The sequence below is a fragment of the Drosophila miranda genome, chromosome XR (genome assembly GCF_003369915.1).
Source record: "Drosophila miranda strain MSH22 chromosome XR, D.miranda_PacBio2.1, whole genome shotgun sequence".
NCBI lineage: Eukaryota > Metazoa > Arthropoda > Insecta > Diptera > Drosophilidae > Drosophila > Drosophila miranda.
Genome location: NC_046674.1, coordinates 52,154,551 through 52,175,845, shown reverse-complemented (window position 1 = coordinate 52,175,845; position 21,295 = coordinate 52,154,551). Strand labels below are relative to the sequence as shown.

Genomic DNA, 21,295 nt, shown 5'->3' with positions numbered 1-21,295 from the left:
TTTTAAATACACTTGTAACAGTGACATGTCACAGAAGTCTGGATACAAAATGTCGTTGCCCTAGCTCTTATAGTCTTTGGGCACTAGGCGCTCATAAGGACGGACAGACGGAGAGACGGATATGGCTCAATCGACTCGACTATTGATGCTCATCAAGAATACACATATATACTTTATCGGGTCGGAAACGCTTCCTTCTGGACGTTACACACATCCATTTTCACCACAAATCTAAAATAGCCCTATACTCATTTTGAGTATCGGGTATAAAAACATGTTACCACTATCCTTGGTATCGATGGCGCCTTCACTGATTCGACTATTTTTTTTTACACAGATTTTTTTCGATAGTGGTAAAAAATCCACTATTGCAAGATTATATGTATATTATATATGTATGTATGTACATATATTATATGTATGTAGATAAAGATCCTCCTCAACACACGTGAAGCGCCTGTGCCTTGGCAGCTGAGAAAGATTTCAATTTTGGAGGAACTTGTACAAGTACAATTCGATGACGCTACTGTTCAGCCGTCTTTTGGTTTCTGTGATATAACTTTTTATTCCGATAGTGTGTGGTTTCCTGCATAACACATCCTGCATATTAAGAAACATAACATTTTTAAATTAGAAGAATCTCTGATCTCCGAAATATAAAAGCCGGATAATTTTGTAATTCTCATTTTTGCAGGAAAAAATAAAAAATAATTGTTATTGTTTTTTATTTAAGTTTCTCCTAAACATAATAATACATATTTAATTTTATTTTGATTATTATTATTATTATTTATTTGTATTATTATTTACGGTTAAGGTTAAGTAAGGTTCTTAGATGTTGAGTTAGCTTAGTTTTGAATTTTTAACTATTCGGTAGTTGGTTCATCCTCGCTATCATTTTGTAATACGTCGGCAAATAATGATCAGGCAATTGCCGATCTTTTTGCCCAATTTTTCCAAACGACCTATTCTGAGGGAAGCTACTCTGGTCATCCGTACCCATACGGTTTACCGAGGTCGAACGGCATTTTCAGTCCCTTGTTAAATGAATGTTCTTCACTTCATGATCTTCGACTAGTTAAGCCGGTGTTTTCACCGGGTCCAGACGGGGTTCCAGGTTGTGTACTCAGGTACTGTGCCGAGGCTCTGTGTGGACCTTTTCTTAAAATATTCACCCTGTCCATCGATTCTTCTTGCTTCCCGCCGATCTGGAAGGAATCGTTAATAATTCTTCTCCGTAAAAAGGTAGCAAGTCTGACGCAAAAAATTATAGAGGTATAGAAAAGTTATCCGCTATTCCTAACATGTTCGAGAAGGTTTTAACTCCGCACTTGCAACATCTCTGCAAGTCACTTATATCTCCAACTCAGCATGGATTTATAAGGCGGCGATCAACCACCACGAGCTTGTTAGAGTTTTCCTCTTTCATTATCAAAGGCTTTCAAGGTAACTTACAGACGGATGTTATTTACACCGACTTCAGTAAAGCATTCGACTCTGTAAACCATTCCCTTCTAGCACATAAACTTGACCTTTTAGGGTTTCCGCCCAACCTCCTGAGATAGTTTTTCTAGCTATCTTTATTCCAGGTCTCAAAGAGCCCTCTTCAAAAACTCCCTCTCTTCACCAGTAAAGGTTTCTTCGGGAGTACCACAGGGCAGCCATCTAGGCCCCCTACTCTTTACACTCTTTATTAATGACTTGCCTTCGGTATTAACATATTCTCGAGTACTTATGTATGCGGATGATGTTAAACTCTGTGTCCAGTACAAGGACATTTCATTTCATTCTCGTATGCAATCCGATCTCAATAACTTTCAGTCATGGTGCTGTGCAAACTTGTTAAACATTAATGCCTCGAAATGCAAAGTAATGACATTTCATCGTTCTAGCCCCTTGTTGGCTACCTATACCCTATGTAGAGGTTCTCTTGAGAGAATTACCCTGGTGAGTGATCTTGGTGTCTTATTAGACGCAAAGTTAAAGTTTTCCGAACACATTTCTACCATGGTAAATAAGACCATGGGCTTGGGTTTATAAAGAGGTGGTCAATGGAATTTGACGACCCCTATATAACAAAGACTCTCTATACCTCGCTAGTTCGTCCGATCTTAGAATACAGCTCCTGTGTATGGTGCCCTCAGTACAAAGTACACCAGGACCGTAAAGAATCAGTACAGAAAAACTTTTTATACCCGATACTCAAAATGAGTATTGGGGTATATTAGATTTGTGGTAAAAGTGGATGTGTGTAACGTCCAAAAGGAATCGTTTCCGACCCCATAAAGTATATATATTCTTGATCAGCATCAATAGCCGAGTCGATTGAGCCATGTCTGTCTGTCCGTCTGTCCGTCCCCTTCAGCGCCTAGTGCTCAAAGACTATAAGAGCGAGAGCAACGATGTTTTGGATCCAGACTTCTGTGATATGTCACTGCTACAAGAATATTTCAAAACTTTGCCCCGCCCACTTCCGCCCTCACAAAGGGCGAAAATCTGTGGCATCCACAATTTCGACGATACGAGAAAACTAAAAGCGCATAACCGTAGAAGACGACTATATCTTCTAGAGTGCAAAATCTGAACCAGATCGTATAATTATTATAGCCAGAATCAAGAAAACAATTTAATTTTTTCTCGCCCTGTCTCTCTCTAACACACACGTAGCATAGCCGGCTTTGCTTAGAGTAAAACATTAGCGCCTAGATCTCAGAGACTATAAAAGCTAAAGCAACCAAATTTGGTATCCACACTCCTAATATATCGGATATATATATATATATATATATATATATATATATATATATATATTTCAAAATTTCGCCACACCCCCTTCCGCCTTCCGCAAAGGATGAAAATCTGGGGATATTCACAAATCTCAGAGACTATTAAGGCTAGAGTAACCAAATTTGATATCCGCACTCCTGTTAGATCTCACTGTAAAACGTATATCTCAAAATTTCGCCCCACCCCCTACCGCCCCCACAAAGAACGAAAATCTGTTTCATCCACAATATTGAGGATACGAGAAAACTAAAAACGCAGAATCATAGATAATGATCATATATATCAGATTGCTGAATCTGGATCAGATCAGATCATTTTTATAGCCAAAAGGAACAAATCAATTTGCACTGGCTACGCAGCACCCGACGTCACGCTCAGACTGATTTTCTATCTCTCTCGCACGCACTCCTTGTCGTGTCGTTTAATATTAGCGGCGTCTGCCGGAGGAGAGCCATACTGACTTAGTATCGGGTATAACTGTAGAGTTGCGGTGTCCGCAGCAACTCACAACGTTCCCCCTCGTTACTCTTTGCTCAGCGGGGCTTAACTGGGATGCGGGTGTAAGACTCCCATCTTACTCTAGTAGACTACTATTAGTAAACCTCCCATCCTTAGTTAACCGTAGAAAAATGCTTGGTGTGATATTTATGCACAACTTGATCAGGGGTGACATAGACAGCCCTGATCTGTTGAGCCGCATAAACTTCTCGATTCCTATTAGACTGACTAGAAATTGTATACCGTTGTTCCTTCCACTTTGTAGATCGAATTATTCCTTGCATGAACCGTTTAGGGTCTTATGCTCGGATTATAATTCCCTCTACCATATTATATCCACCACTAATTCTCTTCCTCTTATTAAATTACTAATCCTTACACACCTTTCTAGTAACTAGTAATTGTAGTGGTATTTGTATTTTGATTGCATGCTTAGTTTCTTAGTAAGTTTAGTGCTAATTTTCCTCGAGTGTTAGTCTAACAGCTATCTTTCTTGCATGTTCGCGTTCGGTTCGGCTACGCCCCTCGGTCGGTTGGGCGGGAGGAGGGCTGCGTTTTGCCTGGGATCCGCGCGTAACAGCCTTCTGCTGGTTTCACACGTGCCACTTGACGGTGCAGTAACTGCATCGCCTCTTGAAAGATGCAGTCATTGCATGTCAACTTCCAATAGAAGTCCTTATCCTAGGAGGGTTCACTCGTTCCAGACCACAGTGAATCCAAAGAGGAGCACGTGTGATCTCTGCTCCGAAGAGAATCACCCAATCCGGCTATGCCCTCACTTCCTCCAGATAAACGCTGTTGCTCGTTTCAGCTGCATCAAACAAAGACAGCTTTGTCTCAACTGCTCCGCGCGATGCCATCAGATCCGGGAATGCCAAGGTGCCCATAGCTGCACTACGTGTAATGACCGACACCACACGCTGCTGCACCGTGGCAATCCAATTTCCAGTGAATCCACTCCGGCAGTCGTACCAAATCCGAGCTCTTCCGACGCACCGCCCAGCGTTCAAAAGTATTTCGCCTTCGGCCAAAAAGCTGTCCTTCTGGACACGGCAATCATTAATATTTGCCCGCTTACCCGCGATCCGAAACAACGTTTATCACGGAACGTCTCTTCAATAGAATCAACTTCCAGCTCATCCAGGCACAGGTCTTCGGCCTCAATCAGACAGTATCCGCTCAATCCAAGAAGCTCTGTCATTTGGCCATCCGTTCCCCGACGATGCCGGGCTTGCACTTTAACGCCACAGCCTACATTCTGCCAGAACTGGCGTGTAACCTGCCATCCTATCCGATCCCGCAAAATTCGTTGCAAGACCTGGCGAACCTGGCATGGGAGGATCCGATCTTCGACTGGGTACGCACAGGCCCAGTGCCTAAGGTGACGAATTCAATCTCATCGTTTTCGCTTAAAATATTCAGACAACCTTTCAAACGAGTAAAAGATTCGGGGTCCTTTTACAAACGCAATTTCCTTCCAGCTCCCTCAGCAGAATTTCTCGAACGGCCTCCTACGCTGGAATATTTCCAAATATTTCACTGTATGAAAGTTCAACGCTCGGTTCCGAGTTCAAGCTTGAACTTGAATGTGAATCTGTCCTTAGCCCAACATAGCTTCATCAGACAATGTAATCGCAATTTCCAATGTCCTAAATGTGCCTCTCATCCCTTCCAAGCTCGGTACTAATGTGTCTTCGTAGCTTTCCGTGTCCAGAGATGGACCCATATTCACGTGTCAACGGCACCTTGGAAATCAGACGTTCACGAGGCATCAATTCCTACCGGTGCTGCTCAGAAATCCATCCGCTTCGGAAGTGCAGCCGCTTCCGAAAAGAGGCTCCGAGCGGTCCTTACTAACAGCTCCTTCGCCAACTGCCTGGCTCAGCAGCACTCCGAAAAGGACTGCCGAAGCAGCTATCGGGGCAAGGTGTGTCACCGGAACCATCATACGTTCTTGCACCAGGACGATGGCCCAAACACGCGCTTACCTCGACTACCAGCTAGCGCAGCATCTCCAGCACGGTCTCCACCTCTTGAATCCTCGAAAAACATCGCCCACGGCAACTCATGCACGCAATTGTGGAGTCCCGTCCACCTTTTGCAGCCTTGCAAGGGCGGGGGGGAGAGAATGTTCAGGGCAGCAGCTGTAACCCCAGGCTAACAGCCTGTTATCGCTGCTGGGTACCGCGCTCAGTTAGCAGCCGGTTACATCGATCTGCCTCGTTTTCGCTCTCTTGGTTTTGTGCGCTGTTACGCACGTCGCTCACCGTTGTCTGAGCATGTATGTTAGAATCAGTTTCGTTTCCACCCTCGTTTCAACCTGTCGCGTCGTGCACATATTCGAACACAATTATCATAAATACGAAAATACACTGAACCATTTAATTTTCTTGGAGCAACTACACCTTAAATCTTTTCTTTTGGATATTTTCCCACTCGTCGCTGGTTACCCGCTCCGGTGATCCGCCCTCCTACAAACAATAATTAAAGAACTTTTGGAACTAAATAGTGTGAATATTGTGTTTTATATTTAGAGTAAAAAAATTTTTAAAAGTACAATAGTTTTTATATATGTACAATTTACTACATACAAATGTATTTATTATCATAGAAAAATTATTATGTTTATGGTAATTATTCGGACCAGTTAATTGAACTTTGATGTACATATATAAATCCATCTTATAAAGCTATCATTCGTAACAAGTTCAATAATATCTGAGTCAGATTTAAAGTTACAAAAAATTGTGTATGTCTAACAGTAGGGATTTATTTCTGAAACAATTTTAGTAAACGAACATCTAAACTGATATTGAGTAGTTTGTTTCTGTGTAGGCCTGATAGGAATTTTCTGTAAAAGATAAAAAATGTATAGCATTAGTAAATATGTGTTGTAGATGTTCAAATTTCTTTTATTCATGTAACAAATACATAACAATAGTCTTAAAATTATGTAAAGTATTTGTTTTTGGCAGACAATACGCCTTTGACTTAAACTCATAATCATCTTTTTTTTTCATGTGGAAAATTTGTATTTTATTGTAAACAAGTTTACTGCTACCTTTCGTGGCAACTTAATCTAGTTTTAACATAATCATCAAAGCCATGCAATTTTTTGCTGCTTAATTCTTAAGTCTTATGACCTGCCAAGACGATCATCTAGTGGTCCACAGAATGAGGCTATCAATATTAAAAGTTGATGAAATCTGTGGAATGGTTTTGGACGTTAGGAGAAAGAATGATTCGTAAAGAAATATCTTAAAATTCATGATGCTGTATGCATTTTAACTAAGCAAATAAAAACCATTTTCTTTGAATATTTGGTTTATCAGCGCAATGGATGCCATGATATCTTCCACTCCACTATGGTCCAGAATTCGTTTTTTTTTGGCATAAAGTCGAAATTTTGATTTAAATGGATTTTTCTTAAAAATTCTCAAAGTAAACTCATCATAGAAGTTAAAAATTAAAAAAATTATTATTAAGCTTCCCTGAAGCTTTTTTCGAGCTTTTGAAAGTGAACAATCGATCAGCTTAATGTGATACAAAAATTGGCGCCAAATTACTTGTTTACATTTTTAAGTGACGCTCGAGTAAATTTGCTCAAATAAATTCGGCTAAAAATGAAAAATGAAGATAAAGGTATGTTGTATCTGATGTGTAGTCCTAAGATTCAAGTTTTGTTTAATGTCCAATTTATGTGTATTTTTGTAGAAAATTTAGCTGCGTCCACTGTGTTTCGTAGAATATAGCTAATGAACTGAGTTCTGCTGAGAAAAACTAACTACGTGAGCTTGTACCTAAAAATGTTGTAATTGACTGGAAAGTAACATGTTTGGCCCGTTTTGGCCCCTTTTCTTTAAATTTGTTAATATTCAGGAAAGTTCGAGTTTTTGCAACCACATTTGACGTAACAGCAATCGACAAAAAATTCTGTCTCACATTGGATTAACAGTAAAATCAAAAACAACCATTTGGAAAATGAAAAAAAAAGAGAAATAGATTTTTTAAAAAGAGGGGGAACGTTGTGAATTGCTGCGCAAACGCAACTCTACATTTATACCCGATACTTAGTCAGTATCGCTCTCCTCCGCCAGACGCCGCTAATTTTAAACGACACGACAAAGAGTGCGTGCGAGAGAGACAAAAAAACATGCTGAGCGTGTCGTCGGGCGCTGCGTAGCCACTGCAAATTTTTGTGTTCCTTTTGGCTATAAAAATGATCCGATCTGATCCAGATTCAGCAATGTGATAGATATGGTCATTCTCTACGGCTGTGCGTTTTTAGTTTTCTCGAATCTTCAATATAGTGAGATCTAACAGGAGTGTGGATACCAAATTTGATTACTCTAGCCTTAATAGTCTCTGAAATTTTATGGATGCCCCAGATTTTCGTCCTCTGCTGGGCGGAAGGGGTGTGGTGAAATTTTTGAAGAAACTTGTCAAGGTCCGAAATTACAGGAGTGTGAATACCAAATTTGGTTGATCTAGCTCTTTTAGTCTCTGAGATCTTGGAACTCACATTTTGCAATAGGCAAAGCCGACCATGAAACCTGTGTGTTAGAGAGAGAATGAAATTGTTTTCTAGATTCTAACTATAATAATTATACGATCTGGTTCAGATTTTGCACTCCAGAAGATATAGTCATTCTCTACGATTCTGTGTTTTTCTCGTATCTTTGAAATTGTGGATGCCACAGATTTTCGCCCTTTGTGGGAGTGGAAGTGGGCGGGGCGAAGTTTTGAAATATACTTATAACAGTGACATATCACAGAAGTCCGGATATAAAATGTCGTTGCTCTAGCTCTTATAGTCTTTGAGCACTAAGCGCTGATAGGGACGAACAGACGGACAAACAGACACGGCTCAATCGACTCGGCTGTTGATGATGATCAAGAATATATATACTTTATGGGGTCGGAAACGATTCCGGGTAGATGGTGATTTTCCTGCATAGCTTGCTTACAATGGGGAATCGGATTATACAATTTATGATGTTTTCTTTACGATCCATCTTAATATTAGACACTTTCATTAAGTCTGTAATAGAGGTCCCTGTAACTTGATCAGTGAGAATTGATTCGATATTAGTGTGGTCTATAATCTCTGGATTAATTACGTTAACCTTTTCAAGAGTTAAGGTGAGCATGAGAGCCACCAATTCGGTTATTAGCATTCTATTGCGCATAGTGAGGGTCTCGAACAGGTGACCCGTGTCCACCTGCTGGTCTTTTGCGGTCATCAGTATTTTATTATACCCGATACTCAAAATGAGTATTGGGGTATATTAGATTTGTGGTAAAAGTGGATGTGTGTAACGTTCAGAAGGAATCGTTTCCGACCCCATAAAGTATATATATTCTCGATCAGCATCAATAGCCGAGTCGACTGAGCCATGTCTGTCTGTCCGCCTGTCCGTCTGTCCGTCTGTCCGTCCGTCCGTCTGTCCGTCTGTCCGTCCCTATTAGCGCCTAGTGCTCAAAGACTATAAGAGCTAGAGCAACGATGTTTTGGATCCAGACTTCTGTGATATGTCACTGCTACAAAAATATTTCTGTGATATGTCTGACTTCTGTGATATGTCACTGCTACAAGAATATTTCAAAATTTCGCCCCGCCCACTTCCGCCCCCACAAAGAGCGAAAATCTGTGGCATCCACAATTTCGACGATACGAGAAAACTAAAAGCGCATAACCGTAGAAGACGACTATATCTTCTAGAGTGCAAAATCTGAACCAGATCGTATAATTATTATAGCCAGAATCAAGAAAACAATTTCATTCTTTCTCGCCCTGTCTCTCTCTAACACACACGTAGCATAGCCGGCTTTGCTTAGAGTAAAACATTAGCGCCTAGATCTCAGAGACTATAAAAGCTAAAGCAACCAAATTTGGTATCCACACTCCTAATATATCGGATATATATATATATATATATTTCAAAATTTCGCCACACCCCCTTCCGCCTTCCGCAAAGGATGAAAATCTGGGGATATTCACAAATCTCAGAGACTATTAAGGCTAGAGTAACCAAATTTGATATCCGCACTCCTGTTAGATCTCACTGTAAAACGTATATCTCAAAATTTCGCCCCACCCCCTACCGCCCCCACAAAGAACGAAAATCTGTTTCATCCACAATATTGAGGATACGAGAAAACTAAAAACGCAGAATCATAGATAATGATCATATATATCAGATTGCTGAATCTGGATCAGATCAGATCATTTTTATAGCCAAAAGGAACAAATCAATTTGCACTGGCTACGCAGCACCCGACGTCACGCTCAGACTGATTTTCTATCTCTCTCGCACGCACTCCTTGTCGTGTCGTTTAATATTAGCGGCGTCTGTATAACTGTAGAGTTGCGGTGTCCGCAGCAACTCACAACGTTCCCCCTCGTTACTCTTTGCTCAGCGGGGCTTAACTGGGATGCGGGTGTAAGACTCCCATCTTACTCTAGTAGACTACTATTAGTAAACCTCCCATCCTTAGTTAACCGTAGAAAAATGCTTGGTGTGATATTTATGCACAACTTGATCAGGGGTGACATAGACAGCCCTGATCTGTTGAGCCGCATAAACTTCTCGATTCCTATTAGACATATTATATCCACCACTAATTCTCTTCCTCTTATTAAATTACTAATCCTTACACACCTTTCTAGTAACTAGTAATTGTAGTGGTATTTGTATTTTGATTGCATGCTTAGTTTCTTAGTAAGTTTAGTGCTAATTTTCCTCGAGTGTTAGTCTAACAGCTATCTTTCTTGCATGTTCGCGTTCGGTTCGGCTACGCCCCTCGGTCGGTTGGGCGGGAGGAGGGCTGCGTTTTGCCTGGGATCCGCGCGTAACAGCCTTCTGCTGGTTTCACACGTGCCACTTGACGGTGCAGTAACTGCATCGCCTCTTGAAAGATGCAGTCATTGCATGTCAACTTCCAATAGAAGTCCTTATCCTAGGAGGGTTCACTCGTTCCAGACCACAGTGAATCCAAAGAGGAGCACGTGTGATCTCTGCTCCGAAGAGAATCACCCAATCCGGCTATGCCCTCACTTCCTCCAGATGAACGCTGTTGCTCGTTTCAGCTGCATCAAACAAAGACAGCTTTGTCTCAACTGCTCCGCGCGATGCCATCAGATCCGGGAATGCCAAGGTGCCCATAGCTGCACTACGTGTAATGACCGACACCACACGCTGCTGCACCGTGGCAATCCAATTTCCAGTGAATCCACTCCGGCAGTCGTACCAAATCCGAGCTCTTCCGACGCACCGCCCAGCGTTCAAAAGTATTTCGCCTTCGGCCAAAAAGCTGTCCTTCTGGACACGGCAATCATTAATATTTGCCCGCTTACCCGCGATCCGAAACAACGTTTATCACGGAACGTCTCTTCAATAGAATCAACTTCCAGCTCATCCAGGCACAGGTCTTCGGCCTCAATCAGACAGTATCCGCTCAATCCAAGAAGCTCTGTCATTTGGCCATCCGTTCCCCGACGATGCCGGGCTTGCACTTTAACGCCACAGCCTACATTCTGCCAGAACTGGCGTGTAACCTGCCATCCTATCCGATCCCGCAAAATTCGTTGCAAGACCTGGCGAACCTGGCATGGGAGGATCCGATCTTCGACTGGGTACGCACAGGCCCAGTGCCTAAGGTGACGAATTCAATCTCATCGTTTTCGCTTAAAATATTCAGACAACCTTTCAAACGAGTAAAAGATTCGGGGTCCTTTTACAAACGCAATTTCCTTCCAGCTCCCTCAGCAGAATTTCTCGAACGGCCTCCTACGCTGGAATATTTCCAAATATTTCACTGTATGAAAGTTCAACGCTCGGTTCCGAGTTCAAGCTTGAACTTGAATGTGAATCTGTCCTTAGCCCAACATAGCTTCATCAGACAATGTAATCGCAAATTTCCAATGTCCTAAATGTGCCTCTCATCCCTTCCAAGCTCGGTACTAATGTGTCTTCGTAGCTTTCCGTGTCCAGAGATGGACCCATATTCACGTGTCAACGGCACCTTGGAAATCAGACGTTCACGAGGCATCAATTCCTACCGGTGCTGCTCAGAAATCCATCCGCTTCGGAAGTGCAGCCGCTTCCGAAAAGAGGCTCCGAGCGGTCCTTACTAACAGCTCCTTCGCCAACTGCCTGGCTCAGCAGCACTCCGAAAAGGACTGCCGAAGCAGCTATCGGGGCAAGGTGTGTCACCGGAACCATCATACGTTCTTGCACCAGGACGATGGCCCAAACACGCGCTTATCTCGACTACCAGCTAGCGCAGCATCTCCAGCACGGTCTCCACCTCTTGAATCCTCGAAAAACATCGCCCACGGCAACTCATGCACGCAATTGTGGAGTCCCGTCCACCTTTTGCAGCCTTGCAAGGGCGGGGGGGAGAGAATGTTCAGGGCAGCAGCTGTAACCCCAGGCTAACAGCCTGTTATCGCTGCTGGGTACCGCGCTCAGTTAGCAGCCGGTTACATCGATCTGCCTCGTTTTCGCTCTCTTGGTTTTGTGCGCTGTTACGCACGTCGCTCACCGTTGTCTGAGCATGTATGTTAGAATCAGTTTCGTTTCCACCCTCGTTTCAACCTGTCGCGTCGTGCACATATTCGAACACAATTATCATAAATACGAAAATACACTGAATCATTTAATTTTCTTGGAGCAACTACACCTTAAATCTTTTCTTTTGGATATTTTCCCACTCGTCGCTGGTTACCCGCTCCGGTGATCCGCCCTCCTACAAACAATAATTAAAGAACTTTTGGAACTAAATAGTGTGAATATTGTGTTTTATATTTAGAGTAAAAAAATTTTTAAAAGTACAATAGTTTTTATATATGTACAATTTACTACATACAAATGTATTTATTATCATAGAAAAATTATTATGTTTATGGTAATTATTCGGACCAGTTAATTGAACTTTGATGTACATATATAAATCCATCTTATAAAGCTATCATTCGTAACAAGTTCAATAATATCTGAGTCAGATTTAAAGTTACAAAAAATTGTGTATGTCTAACAGTAGGGATTTATTTCTGAAACAATTTTAGTAAACGAACATCTAAACTGATATTGAGTAGTTTGTTTCTGTGTAGGCCTGATAGGAATTTTCTGTAAAAGATAAAAAATGTATAGCATTAGTAAATATGTGTTGTAGATGTTCAAATTTCTTTTATTCATGTAACAAATACATAACAATAGTCTTAAAATTATGTAAAGTTATGAAAAGTATTTGTTTTTGGCAGACAATACGCCTTTGACTTAAACTCATAATCATCTTTTTTTTTCATGTGGAAAATTTGTATTTTATTGTAAACAAGTTTACTGCTACCTTTCGTGGCAACTTAATCTAGTTTTAACATAATCATCAAAGCCATGCAATTTTTTGCTGCTTAATTCTTAAGTCTTATGACCTGCCAAGACGATCATCTAGTGGTCCACAGAATGAGGCTATCAATATTAAAAGTTGATGAAATCTGTGGAATGGTTTTGGACGTTAGGAGAAAGAATGATTCGTAAAGAAATATCTTAAAATTCATGATGCTGTATGCATTTTAACTAAGCAAATAAAAACCATTTTCTTTGAATATTTGGTTTATCAGCGCAATGGATGCCATGATATCTTCCACTCCACTATGGTCCAGAATTCGTTTTTTTTTGGCATAAAGTCGAAATTTTGATTTAAATGGATTTTTCTTAAAAATTCTCAAAGTAAACTCATCATAGAAGTTAAAAATTAAAAAAATTATTATTAAGCTTCCCTGAAGCTTTTTTCGAGCTTTTGAAAGTGAACAATCGATCAGCTTAATGTGATACAAAAATTGGCGCCAAATTACTTGCTTACATTTTTAAGTGACGCTCGAGTAAATTTGCTCAAATAAATTCGGCTAAAAATGAAAAATGAAGATAAAGGTATGTTGTATCTGATGTGTAGTCCTAAGATTCAAGTTTTGTTTAATGTCCAATTTATGTGTATTTTTGTAGAAAATTTAGCTGCGTCCACTGTGTTTCGTAGAATATAGCTAATGAACTGAGTTCTGCTGAGAAAAACTAACTACGTGAGCTTGTACCTAAAAATGTTGTAATTGACTGGAAAGTAACATGTTTGGCCCGTTTTGGCCCCTTTTCTTTAAATTTGTTAATATTCAGGAAAGTTCGAGTTTTTGCAACCACATTTGACGTAACAGCAATCGACAAAAAAGTCTGTCTCACATTGGATTAACAGTAAAATCAAAAACAACCATTTGGAAAATGAAAAAAAAAGAGAAATCGATTTTTTAAAAAGAGGGGGAACGTTGTGAATTGCTGCGGCAAACGCAACTCTACATTTATACCCGATACTTAGTCAGTATCGCTCTCCTCCGCCAGACGCCGCTAATTTTAAACGACACGACAAAGAGTGCGTGCGAGAGAGACAAAAAAACATGCTGAGCGTGTCGTCGGGCGCTGCGTAGCCACTGCAAATTTTTGTGTTCCTTTTGGCTATAAAAATGATCCGATCTGATCCAGATTCAGCAATGTGATAGATATGGTCATTCTCTACGGCTGTGCGTTTTTAGTTTTCTCGAATCTTCAATATAGTGAGATCTAACAGGAGTGTGGATACCAAATTTGATTACTCTAGCCTTAATAGTCTCTGAAATTTTATGGATGCCCCAGATTTTCGTCCTCTGCTGGGCGGCAGGGGTGTGGTGAAATTTTTGAAGAAACTTGTCAAGGTCCGAAATTACAGGAGTGTGAATACCAAATTTGGTTGATCTAGCTCTTTTAGTCTCTGAGATCTTGGAACTCACATTTTGCAATAGGCAAAGCCGACCATGAAACCTGTGTGTTAGAGAGAGAATGAAATTGTTTTCTAGATTCTAACTATAATAATTATACGATCTGGTTCAGATTTTTCACTCCAGAAGATATAGTCATTCTCTACGATTCTGTGTTTTTCTCGTATCTTTGAAATTGTGGATGCCACAGATTTTCGCCCTTTGTGGGAGTGGAAGTGGGCGGGGCGAAGTTTTGAAATATACTTATAACAGTGACATATCACAGAAGTCCGGATATAAAATGTCGTTGCTCTAGCTCTTATAGTCTTTGAGCACTAAGCGCTGATAGGGACGAACAGACGGACAAACAGACACGGCTCAATCGACTCGGCTGTTGATGATGATCAAGAATATATATACTTTATGGGGTCGGAAACGATTCCGGGTAGATGGTGATTTTCCTGCATAGCTTGCTTACAATGGGGAATCGGATTATACAATTTATGATGTTTTCTTTACGATCCATCTTAATATTAGACACTTTCATTAAGTCTGTAATAGAGGTCCCTGTAACTTGATCAGTGAGAATTGATTCGATATTAGTGTGGTCTATAATCTCTGGATTAATTACGTTAACCTTTTCAAGAGTTAAGGTGAGCATGAGAGCCACCAATTCGGTTATTAGCATTCTATTGCGCATAGTGAGGGTCTCGAACAGGTGACCCGTGTCCACCTGCTGGTCTTTTGCGGTCATCAGTATTTTATTATACCCGATACTCAAAATGAGTATTGGGGTATATTAGATTTGTGGTAAAAGTGGATGTGTGTAACGTTCAGAAGGAATCGTTTCCGACCCCATAAAGTATATATATTCTCGATCAGCATCAATAGCCGAGTCGACTGAGCCATGTCTGTCTGTCCGCCTGTCCGTCTGTCCGTCCGTCCGTCTGTCCGTCTGTCCGTCCCTATTAGCGCCTAGTGCTCAAAGACTATAAGAGCTAGAGCAACGATGTTTTGGATCCAGACTTCTGTGATATGTCACTGCTACAAAAATATTTCTGTGATATGTCTGACTTCTGTGATATGTCACTGCTACAAGAATATTTCAAAATTTCGCCCCGCCCACTTCCGCCCCAACAAAGAGCGAAAATCTGTGGCATCCACAATTTCGACGATACGAGAAAACTAAAAGCGCAGAATCGTAGAGGATGACTATATCTTCTAGAGTGCAAAATCTGAACCAGAGCGTATAATTATTATAGCCAGAATCAAGAAAACAATTTCATTCTTTCTCGCTCTGTCTCTCTCTAACACACAGGTTTCATGGTCGGTTTTGCCAATTGCAAAATATGAGTTCAAGGATCTCAGAACCTATAAAAGCCAGAGCAACCAAATTTGGTATCCACACTCCTGTGATATCGGACCTTGACCGTTTTGTGTCAAAATTTCGCCACACCCCCTTCCACCCCCGCAAAGGACGAAAATCTGGGGCATCCACAAATCTCAGAGACTATTAAGGCTAGAGTAACCGAATGTGGTATCCGCACTTCTGTTAGATATCACTATAAAACGTATATCTAAAAATTTCTCTCCACCCCCTTCCGCCCCCACAAAGGACGAAAATCTGTTGCATCCATAATATTGCAGATTCGAGAAAACTAAAAACGCAGAATCATAGATAATGACGTGTCCCGTGTCTATCTCCAACAACTTCCTCATGTGGGATTGTGGAAACAAGACCGTTAACTTCATTGTCTCGTCGGTCATGGATCTGTAGTCGGTGAGGTTAGTCGAGTGTCATAAGTATCCTTACTGGTCCCAAAGCAGTATGTCGCCGTCCATGATGGGAATATAGTTCGAGGGCGTGTAGTCCGTTACCCGTGCCGTCGTCGTGGTCAAGAGTGAAAGTGTCAGTATTATAAGCCTAAAGTGTTATAACGAAAAAGGGATTAAAATTAGAAATTTCCGACAGAGGTTGTCCTTGTGGACCACCCTCCCCTTGATGAGGAACGTTGTCCCCAAGTCCGCTTTAACCGTTCTTTCATCACAAAGGGGCGAAAGTTTGTTTCCTAGCCTGCAGTTGGTTTTTACTAGGACTCTTTCGCCTACTTCGAAGACTCTGTTTTGTCGGTTTTTATTTATTCTGGCATTTTGCTCGACCTGGGCTTCTTCTATCTTTTTTATAATGCCCTGGATGCATTCCGGCGAAGCAGTGGTTACGACATCCTTGGGCCTTTGCTCAGTTACCGAATGAATGGAGCTGATATATTGGACAGGCTCATTATCGCAATAGACTTGCGTTGCCTTAGGAAAGACGTTCATCAGTATCAGTAAAGGGGGTCGTAGGTCCTCTATTGTCCTGGATTCCACTAAAGTTTCTTTGTCGGTGAAGTTTATCAAGTGGCGAGTTTTTTCGCCGAATAAGATAAAGTTATTTTTTAGCGGATACCGGGCTTCTTCCAACACTATTTGGTTACGGAAGCAATTCAACGGTTTGTCAGTCGTGTCGATTGTGTAAGTCAGGGACAACTCACTGTGGATCGTGGCCGCATCGGACTCCGGCTCCTCGTGGTTGTTTTGTAGGGCGTTAACGTTTTGGCGCGATAGAGCATCGGCCACTTGGTTTTCTTTGCCTGGTTTGTAAAAGAGCTTGGCCCCTGTTTCGTCTATACGGGCTTTCCAGCGTATGATTTTGACTTTTAGGTTGCTCTCGGATACCGAGAACGTGAGTGGCTGATGGTCGGAAAATATGTTAATATTTTTCGCACCATAGAGGAAGTGCCGCAGTTTGGCTAAGGCCCAGACGATAGCTAGCAGTTCTCGCTCGTTAGTAGCGTAGTTTGCTTCTCTATCTTTCAACGATCGAGATATCATTGTTTTTGGGCGGCCGTTCTGGGACAGAACGGCTCCGATGCCATAAGCCGAGGCGTCTGTGGTCAGATCGAATGGCTTTTGGTAGTCAGGGTGCATGAGGGTAACGTCCTCCGAGGCTAGAATGTTTCTTAACTTTTCAAACGCGTTGCGTTGGGCCTCATTAAACTGTACCTGGATCTTTTTTGACCTGTACTTGCTGACGGATCCGCTTTCTCCTTTCAGAATGTCGGAGATTGGTTTCGCGATTGCTGCGAAATCCTTAATGAAACAACGGTAATAGCTGGCTAGACCCATGAATGATCTGACGCTAAATACAGTTTTGGGCTCAACGTAGTGCTGAATGGCTCTCACCTTTTCAGGGTCCGTTTTTGCGCCGTGTTTAGTCACGATAAAGCCGAGGTACTCGACGCTCTCTTTAAAAAATTTTGACTTTTCGCGGGCCACCCTCATGTTTGCACTATGAAGATTCTTTAATACCCAGCCAACGTGTTTGACGTGATCCGCCTCGTTTTCAGAGAAGACGATGACATCGTCAACGTACACGTAGCACGACTTACCGATTTGTTCCCGTAGAACATCATCGATCGTGCGCTGAAAAATACCTCCGGCATTTTTTAAACCGAAGGGGAGTCGACAAAATTCGTACTTCCCCCCGTTAACTGAGAATGCCGTTTTCTCCCGATCAGATTCTGCCAGAGTGATCTGGTGGTATCCTGATTTGAGATCGATAGTGGTGAAGTACTTTGCTTTACCTAAGTTGCCAGTATCATGGTGATGCTCGGCATGGGGTATGTGTCGGAGATAGTTTTTAGATTCAGTTTCCTGAAATCGATTACTAGGCGTTTCTTTCTATTGCCCTTCTCGTCCGTCCCTTTTTTGTCCACTACCCATACCGGATTATTTTATGGGGATCTGGACTTCCTGATGATGCCATTTCGTCAGAGAGCGCTGGCCTCTGAAGTTACGAAATCTTCGACAGCTTTGGGATATGGATACAGCTTTGAGTAGACCGCGTTTTCGTCGGTCGTACGGATTGTAGCCACTACGGCTGTATTATAAGGCAGCAACTCGTTAGAGTCTGCGAAAGCCTTTTGGTAGCGGTCAAGCATTTTAAGGAAATCCGCTATTACCGCAGGTGGTGCTTGTATATCTTCGATTTTAGTGTGGTTGACGTTAGTACATTTGAGGTACTGCAGCGCCTCCGAAGTTGCACCTATTTTTATTGTGCCCTCATCAAGATATAATACTGCCCCTATTTGTTTTAGTAGGTCAAGTCCTATGATCCCATCGAATGTAGTCATGGAATCTAATAGGAAGAAGAAGGTGTCGGGCGAAAGGGGATTCGACAGGGGTAACATTCTTTAGCCGGTCGTTTGGTCTGATATAATTTTTGGCCGAACACGTGTCGATTAGAAAAGACATGTCTATCCCTGCTATTCTGCGCCGAATGAACGGCAGCAGGGATCTTCACCTAAAAAATTAGCGTTGTCGCTATCTGTGTCAGAGGCGTTGCCGTCGTCTATTTCGGCTACCGCTTCCTGTGCTACTTGTGCGTAGCTCGCCTCTTGTTCAGCGACTGCCTTTAGGAGGTTTATCTTTTGCCGCCTTTGGCCAGTTGCACGATTGGAACCGGCGGGGCGTTTGCTATCTATCGGCGTTATAGTTGCCGTTTTGCTTTTTATAATGAGGATTTTTACCCTGGTGGTTCTGGTTGGACTGATTCGTGCGTTCGGATTGCTGATTCTGACGGCCTTGTTGCCGTTGGTCAGAGCGCTTCAGCCCAGAGATGAATACACGGAGTGGGTCGCCTCTGAACTTTTCGCACATGCTCTGTGCCAAGCTAATGTCGTAGGTCATGAGGGCCTTGTTGGTCAACAAAGTAAGTTTCTTTTCTACCTCATCATAGTACTGCAGCATCGACATTCCGCCTTGATTCAGCGTGTCCATTTCTTGTTCAATGACATGTATGGGTCTCTTATCGCTGTTTGTGAAGTCTAGCCTTGCGATGACGGCCTCGAAGTTCAACGGTGTGCTGAATGATGCCAAGACCGCATCTGCTGGGCCCCTAATCTTAGTCCGGATTTTGAATATGGCCTGGTAATGACGGGAGCTTCCGTCATACCTTTTGAAAATTTTGTATGCGGCATGGGCCGCCTGTCTCCATGCTACGTATGTCTCCTGAGTTCCGTGGAACTCAGGGACGAACTTCACTGCGTCGAGAGGCTCATCGCAAAGGACCCCGTCGGTTATTTCTACATCCCTGTAGACTTTCACCTTTCACTCCTGTTTGAGGGCGTCCTCCCTCCTAGTGTTCTCTTGCGCCTGCACTGTGAGTGCGCTTTGCACGGCCGTGTCAATTATAGCTCTGAGATGTTCAGCGTCCAAATCTTTTTTTTTGGTTTGGTCAGGTACTTGGTCAGGTACTTGTAGCTCAATGAACCCCCAAGCAAACTTTGCTAACGTTCTGGCACCAAGCTCATATCGTTTCTGTTGTTTAGTCTATTTCTGTCCATTCGGTTTTAAGCAGATTTATTGTAAGACTACGTCATGAATGGTCACCGAAATGAAAATTCTCTAACTCACTCGCTTTAGTTTTATTTTAACTTTATTTAAAATTTACTTTTTCTCAATATTATCGAAATTCTCAGTTTTCAAATCACTTACATGCTTTCTAACTTATAAATATCCAGCGCAGCAGTCGTGTTAATATTTGAGCGTGTAATTGTTTGAGCTTTCACAAGAACAAAATTTGTACACTTTTGTTTGGGCTCTTTTTATGTTCGGCGCCAATGATTTAATTACACGAAAACACAACGCGTATAAACAGAAGCGTTAGCTAGCTGAGTGATATTAAACGTTAGGGTTACACTCGTTCGTAGCCACCATTGAGAACGCCCTTCACAATAAATTGTATGCACTGGGAGTATTTGTGGAAATATCTCGAGCATTCAATAACGAAGCCACAACCACAATAACAAATCGCCTAGAAGCGACTAACATACACCTAGCGATCAACCTTTGGATCAAGAACCTCCAAAGTTGTAGACGGGTGCAATCGAAGTGGGGCACCACTTCCATGGGAAAAGGGGCTCGCAGAGGCACACCTTAGGGTGGAGTCTTGTCGCCCCTCCTGTGGAATCTGGCGATCAACAACCTCATCAAGAGATTTTAAAGGATTATTACGGGTGTATGTCCATCGACCCTCAGCCCATTAATGGAACGTACACTCAGGGAGATACGTGAGTGGGCGGAAGAGGTAGGACTCGGTATCAACGCGGACAAGATGGACCTCATCCTTTTTACCAAGAGGTACAAGGTAACGATATGGACCCTCCCGAAAATTGACCAAACTAGACTGACCCCAAACACACAGGTCAAATACCTAGGCACAGTACTGGACAGCAAGCTGGCATGGAAAACAAATGTAGTGGAAGGGGCGAAGAAGGCCACCATTGCGCTTTATGCATCCAAGAAGATGCTCAGCAGCACATGGGGCCTGTCACCTGCTCTAATGCACTGGATTTACATCTCGGTGGTGCGACCTACTCTGTTGTATGGAGCCTTAGTGTGGTGGCAAGCTACCGAAAAGAAGACATTCCAAAAGCTTATGGAAAAGACTCATCGACAGGCTTCTCTGCTCTGTATTACGGGGGCGCTGACGTCAACCCCAACAAAAGCAATCGAAACCCTAGTTGGAACCGACACCCTGGACATTTACGCTCGTCTGACTGCAGGAAAGGCAGTACAGCACATTATCGCACCAGAAAACATGTTGCCACAAGGATACGGGCATAGTTCAAATGGCAGGGATATGACTAGATCTACAGATTACATAACCCCCCAAACTTGTCTCGACATCAAAACTATCTCATCTCTGGGACCCGAAGACTGGAAAATTGGAAGGGACCAAGCTGAGCACCTCAATTGTCAATTTTGAAGTTAAAGGCAGCGTCATTAGGTAACCATAAGATTCCTAACGGCTTTGTCGACTCTGTATCCGAGATTGTTGACGTGTGACCTAAGGAGAGGTTCTCTTCCATGAATTCCAAGTACATTTTATTCAACTCAGGGTCACGATACATTTAGCAACCTCAAAGGAGATGCCTAAACAACTTGGATCTGATGGCATTTCTTCCAGTGACCAACACTTTTTCAAGGTCCTTTCGATAGATACTAGCAGCTCTTCACTGCAACTCAAAATATTTTAAATTTGGGGAGCAGGACTCTTGGAAAAATATTTTCCCGGAACAACCCAGCCAAGAAGGGTTTTCTGAAGAGATAGAAAGTCAGGACCTTGCTTAATTTGACCAACAGCTAATAATTCAAAGAGTGATTCTGCTCCTATCAGCAAATCTA

General features: G+C 42.2%; 1 protein-coding gene across 2 annotated transcripts in view; it reads right to left on the bottom strand.

The window, feature by feature from the left end:
- Positions 1 to 12,139: 12,139 nt before the first annotated feature.
- LOC117186181 (ran-binding protein 16) overlaps positions 12,140 to 21,295 on the bottom strand; it is a 423,463-nt gene continuing 414,307 nt past the window's right edge. For both annotated transcript variants that reach the window (XM_033386441.1, XM_033386442.1), the window contains one exon: positions 12,140 to 12,416. Coding sequence is in view for 1 of the 2 variants with exons in the window: in XM_033386442.1 (XP_033242333.1) it covers positions 12,367 to 12,416 (50 nt within the window). In the remaining variant the exon portion in view is untranslated. The remainder of the gene's footprint in view (positions 12,417 to 21,295) is intronic.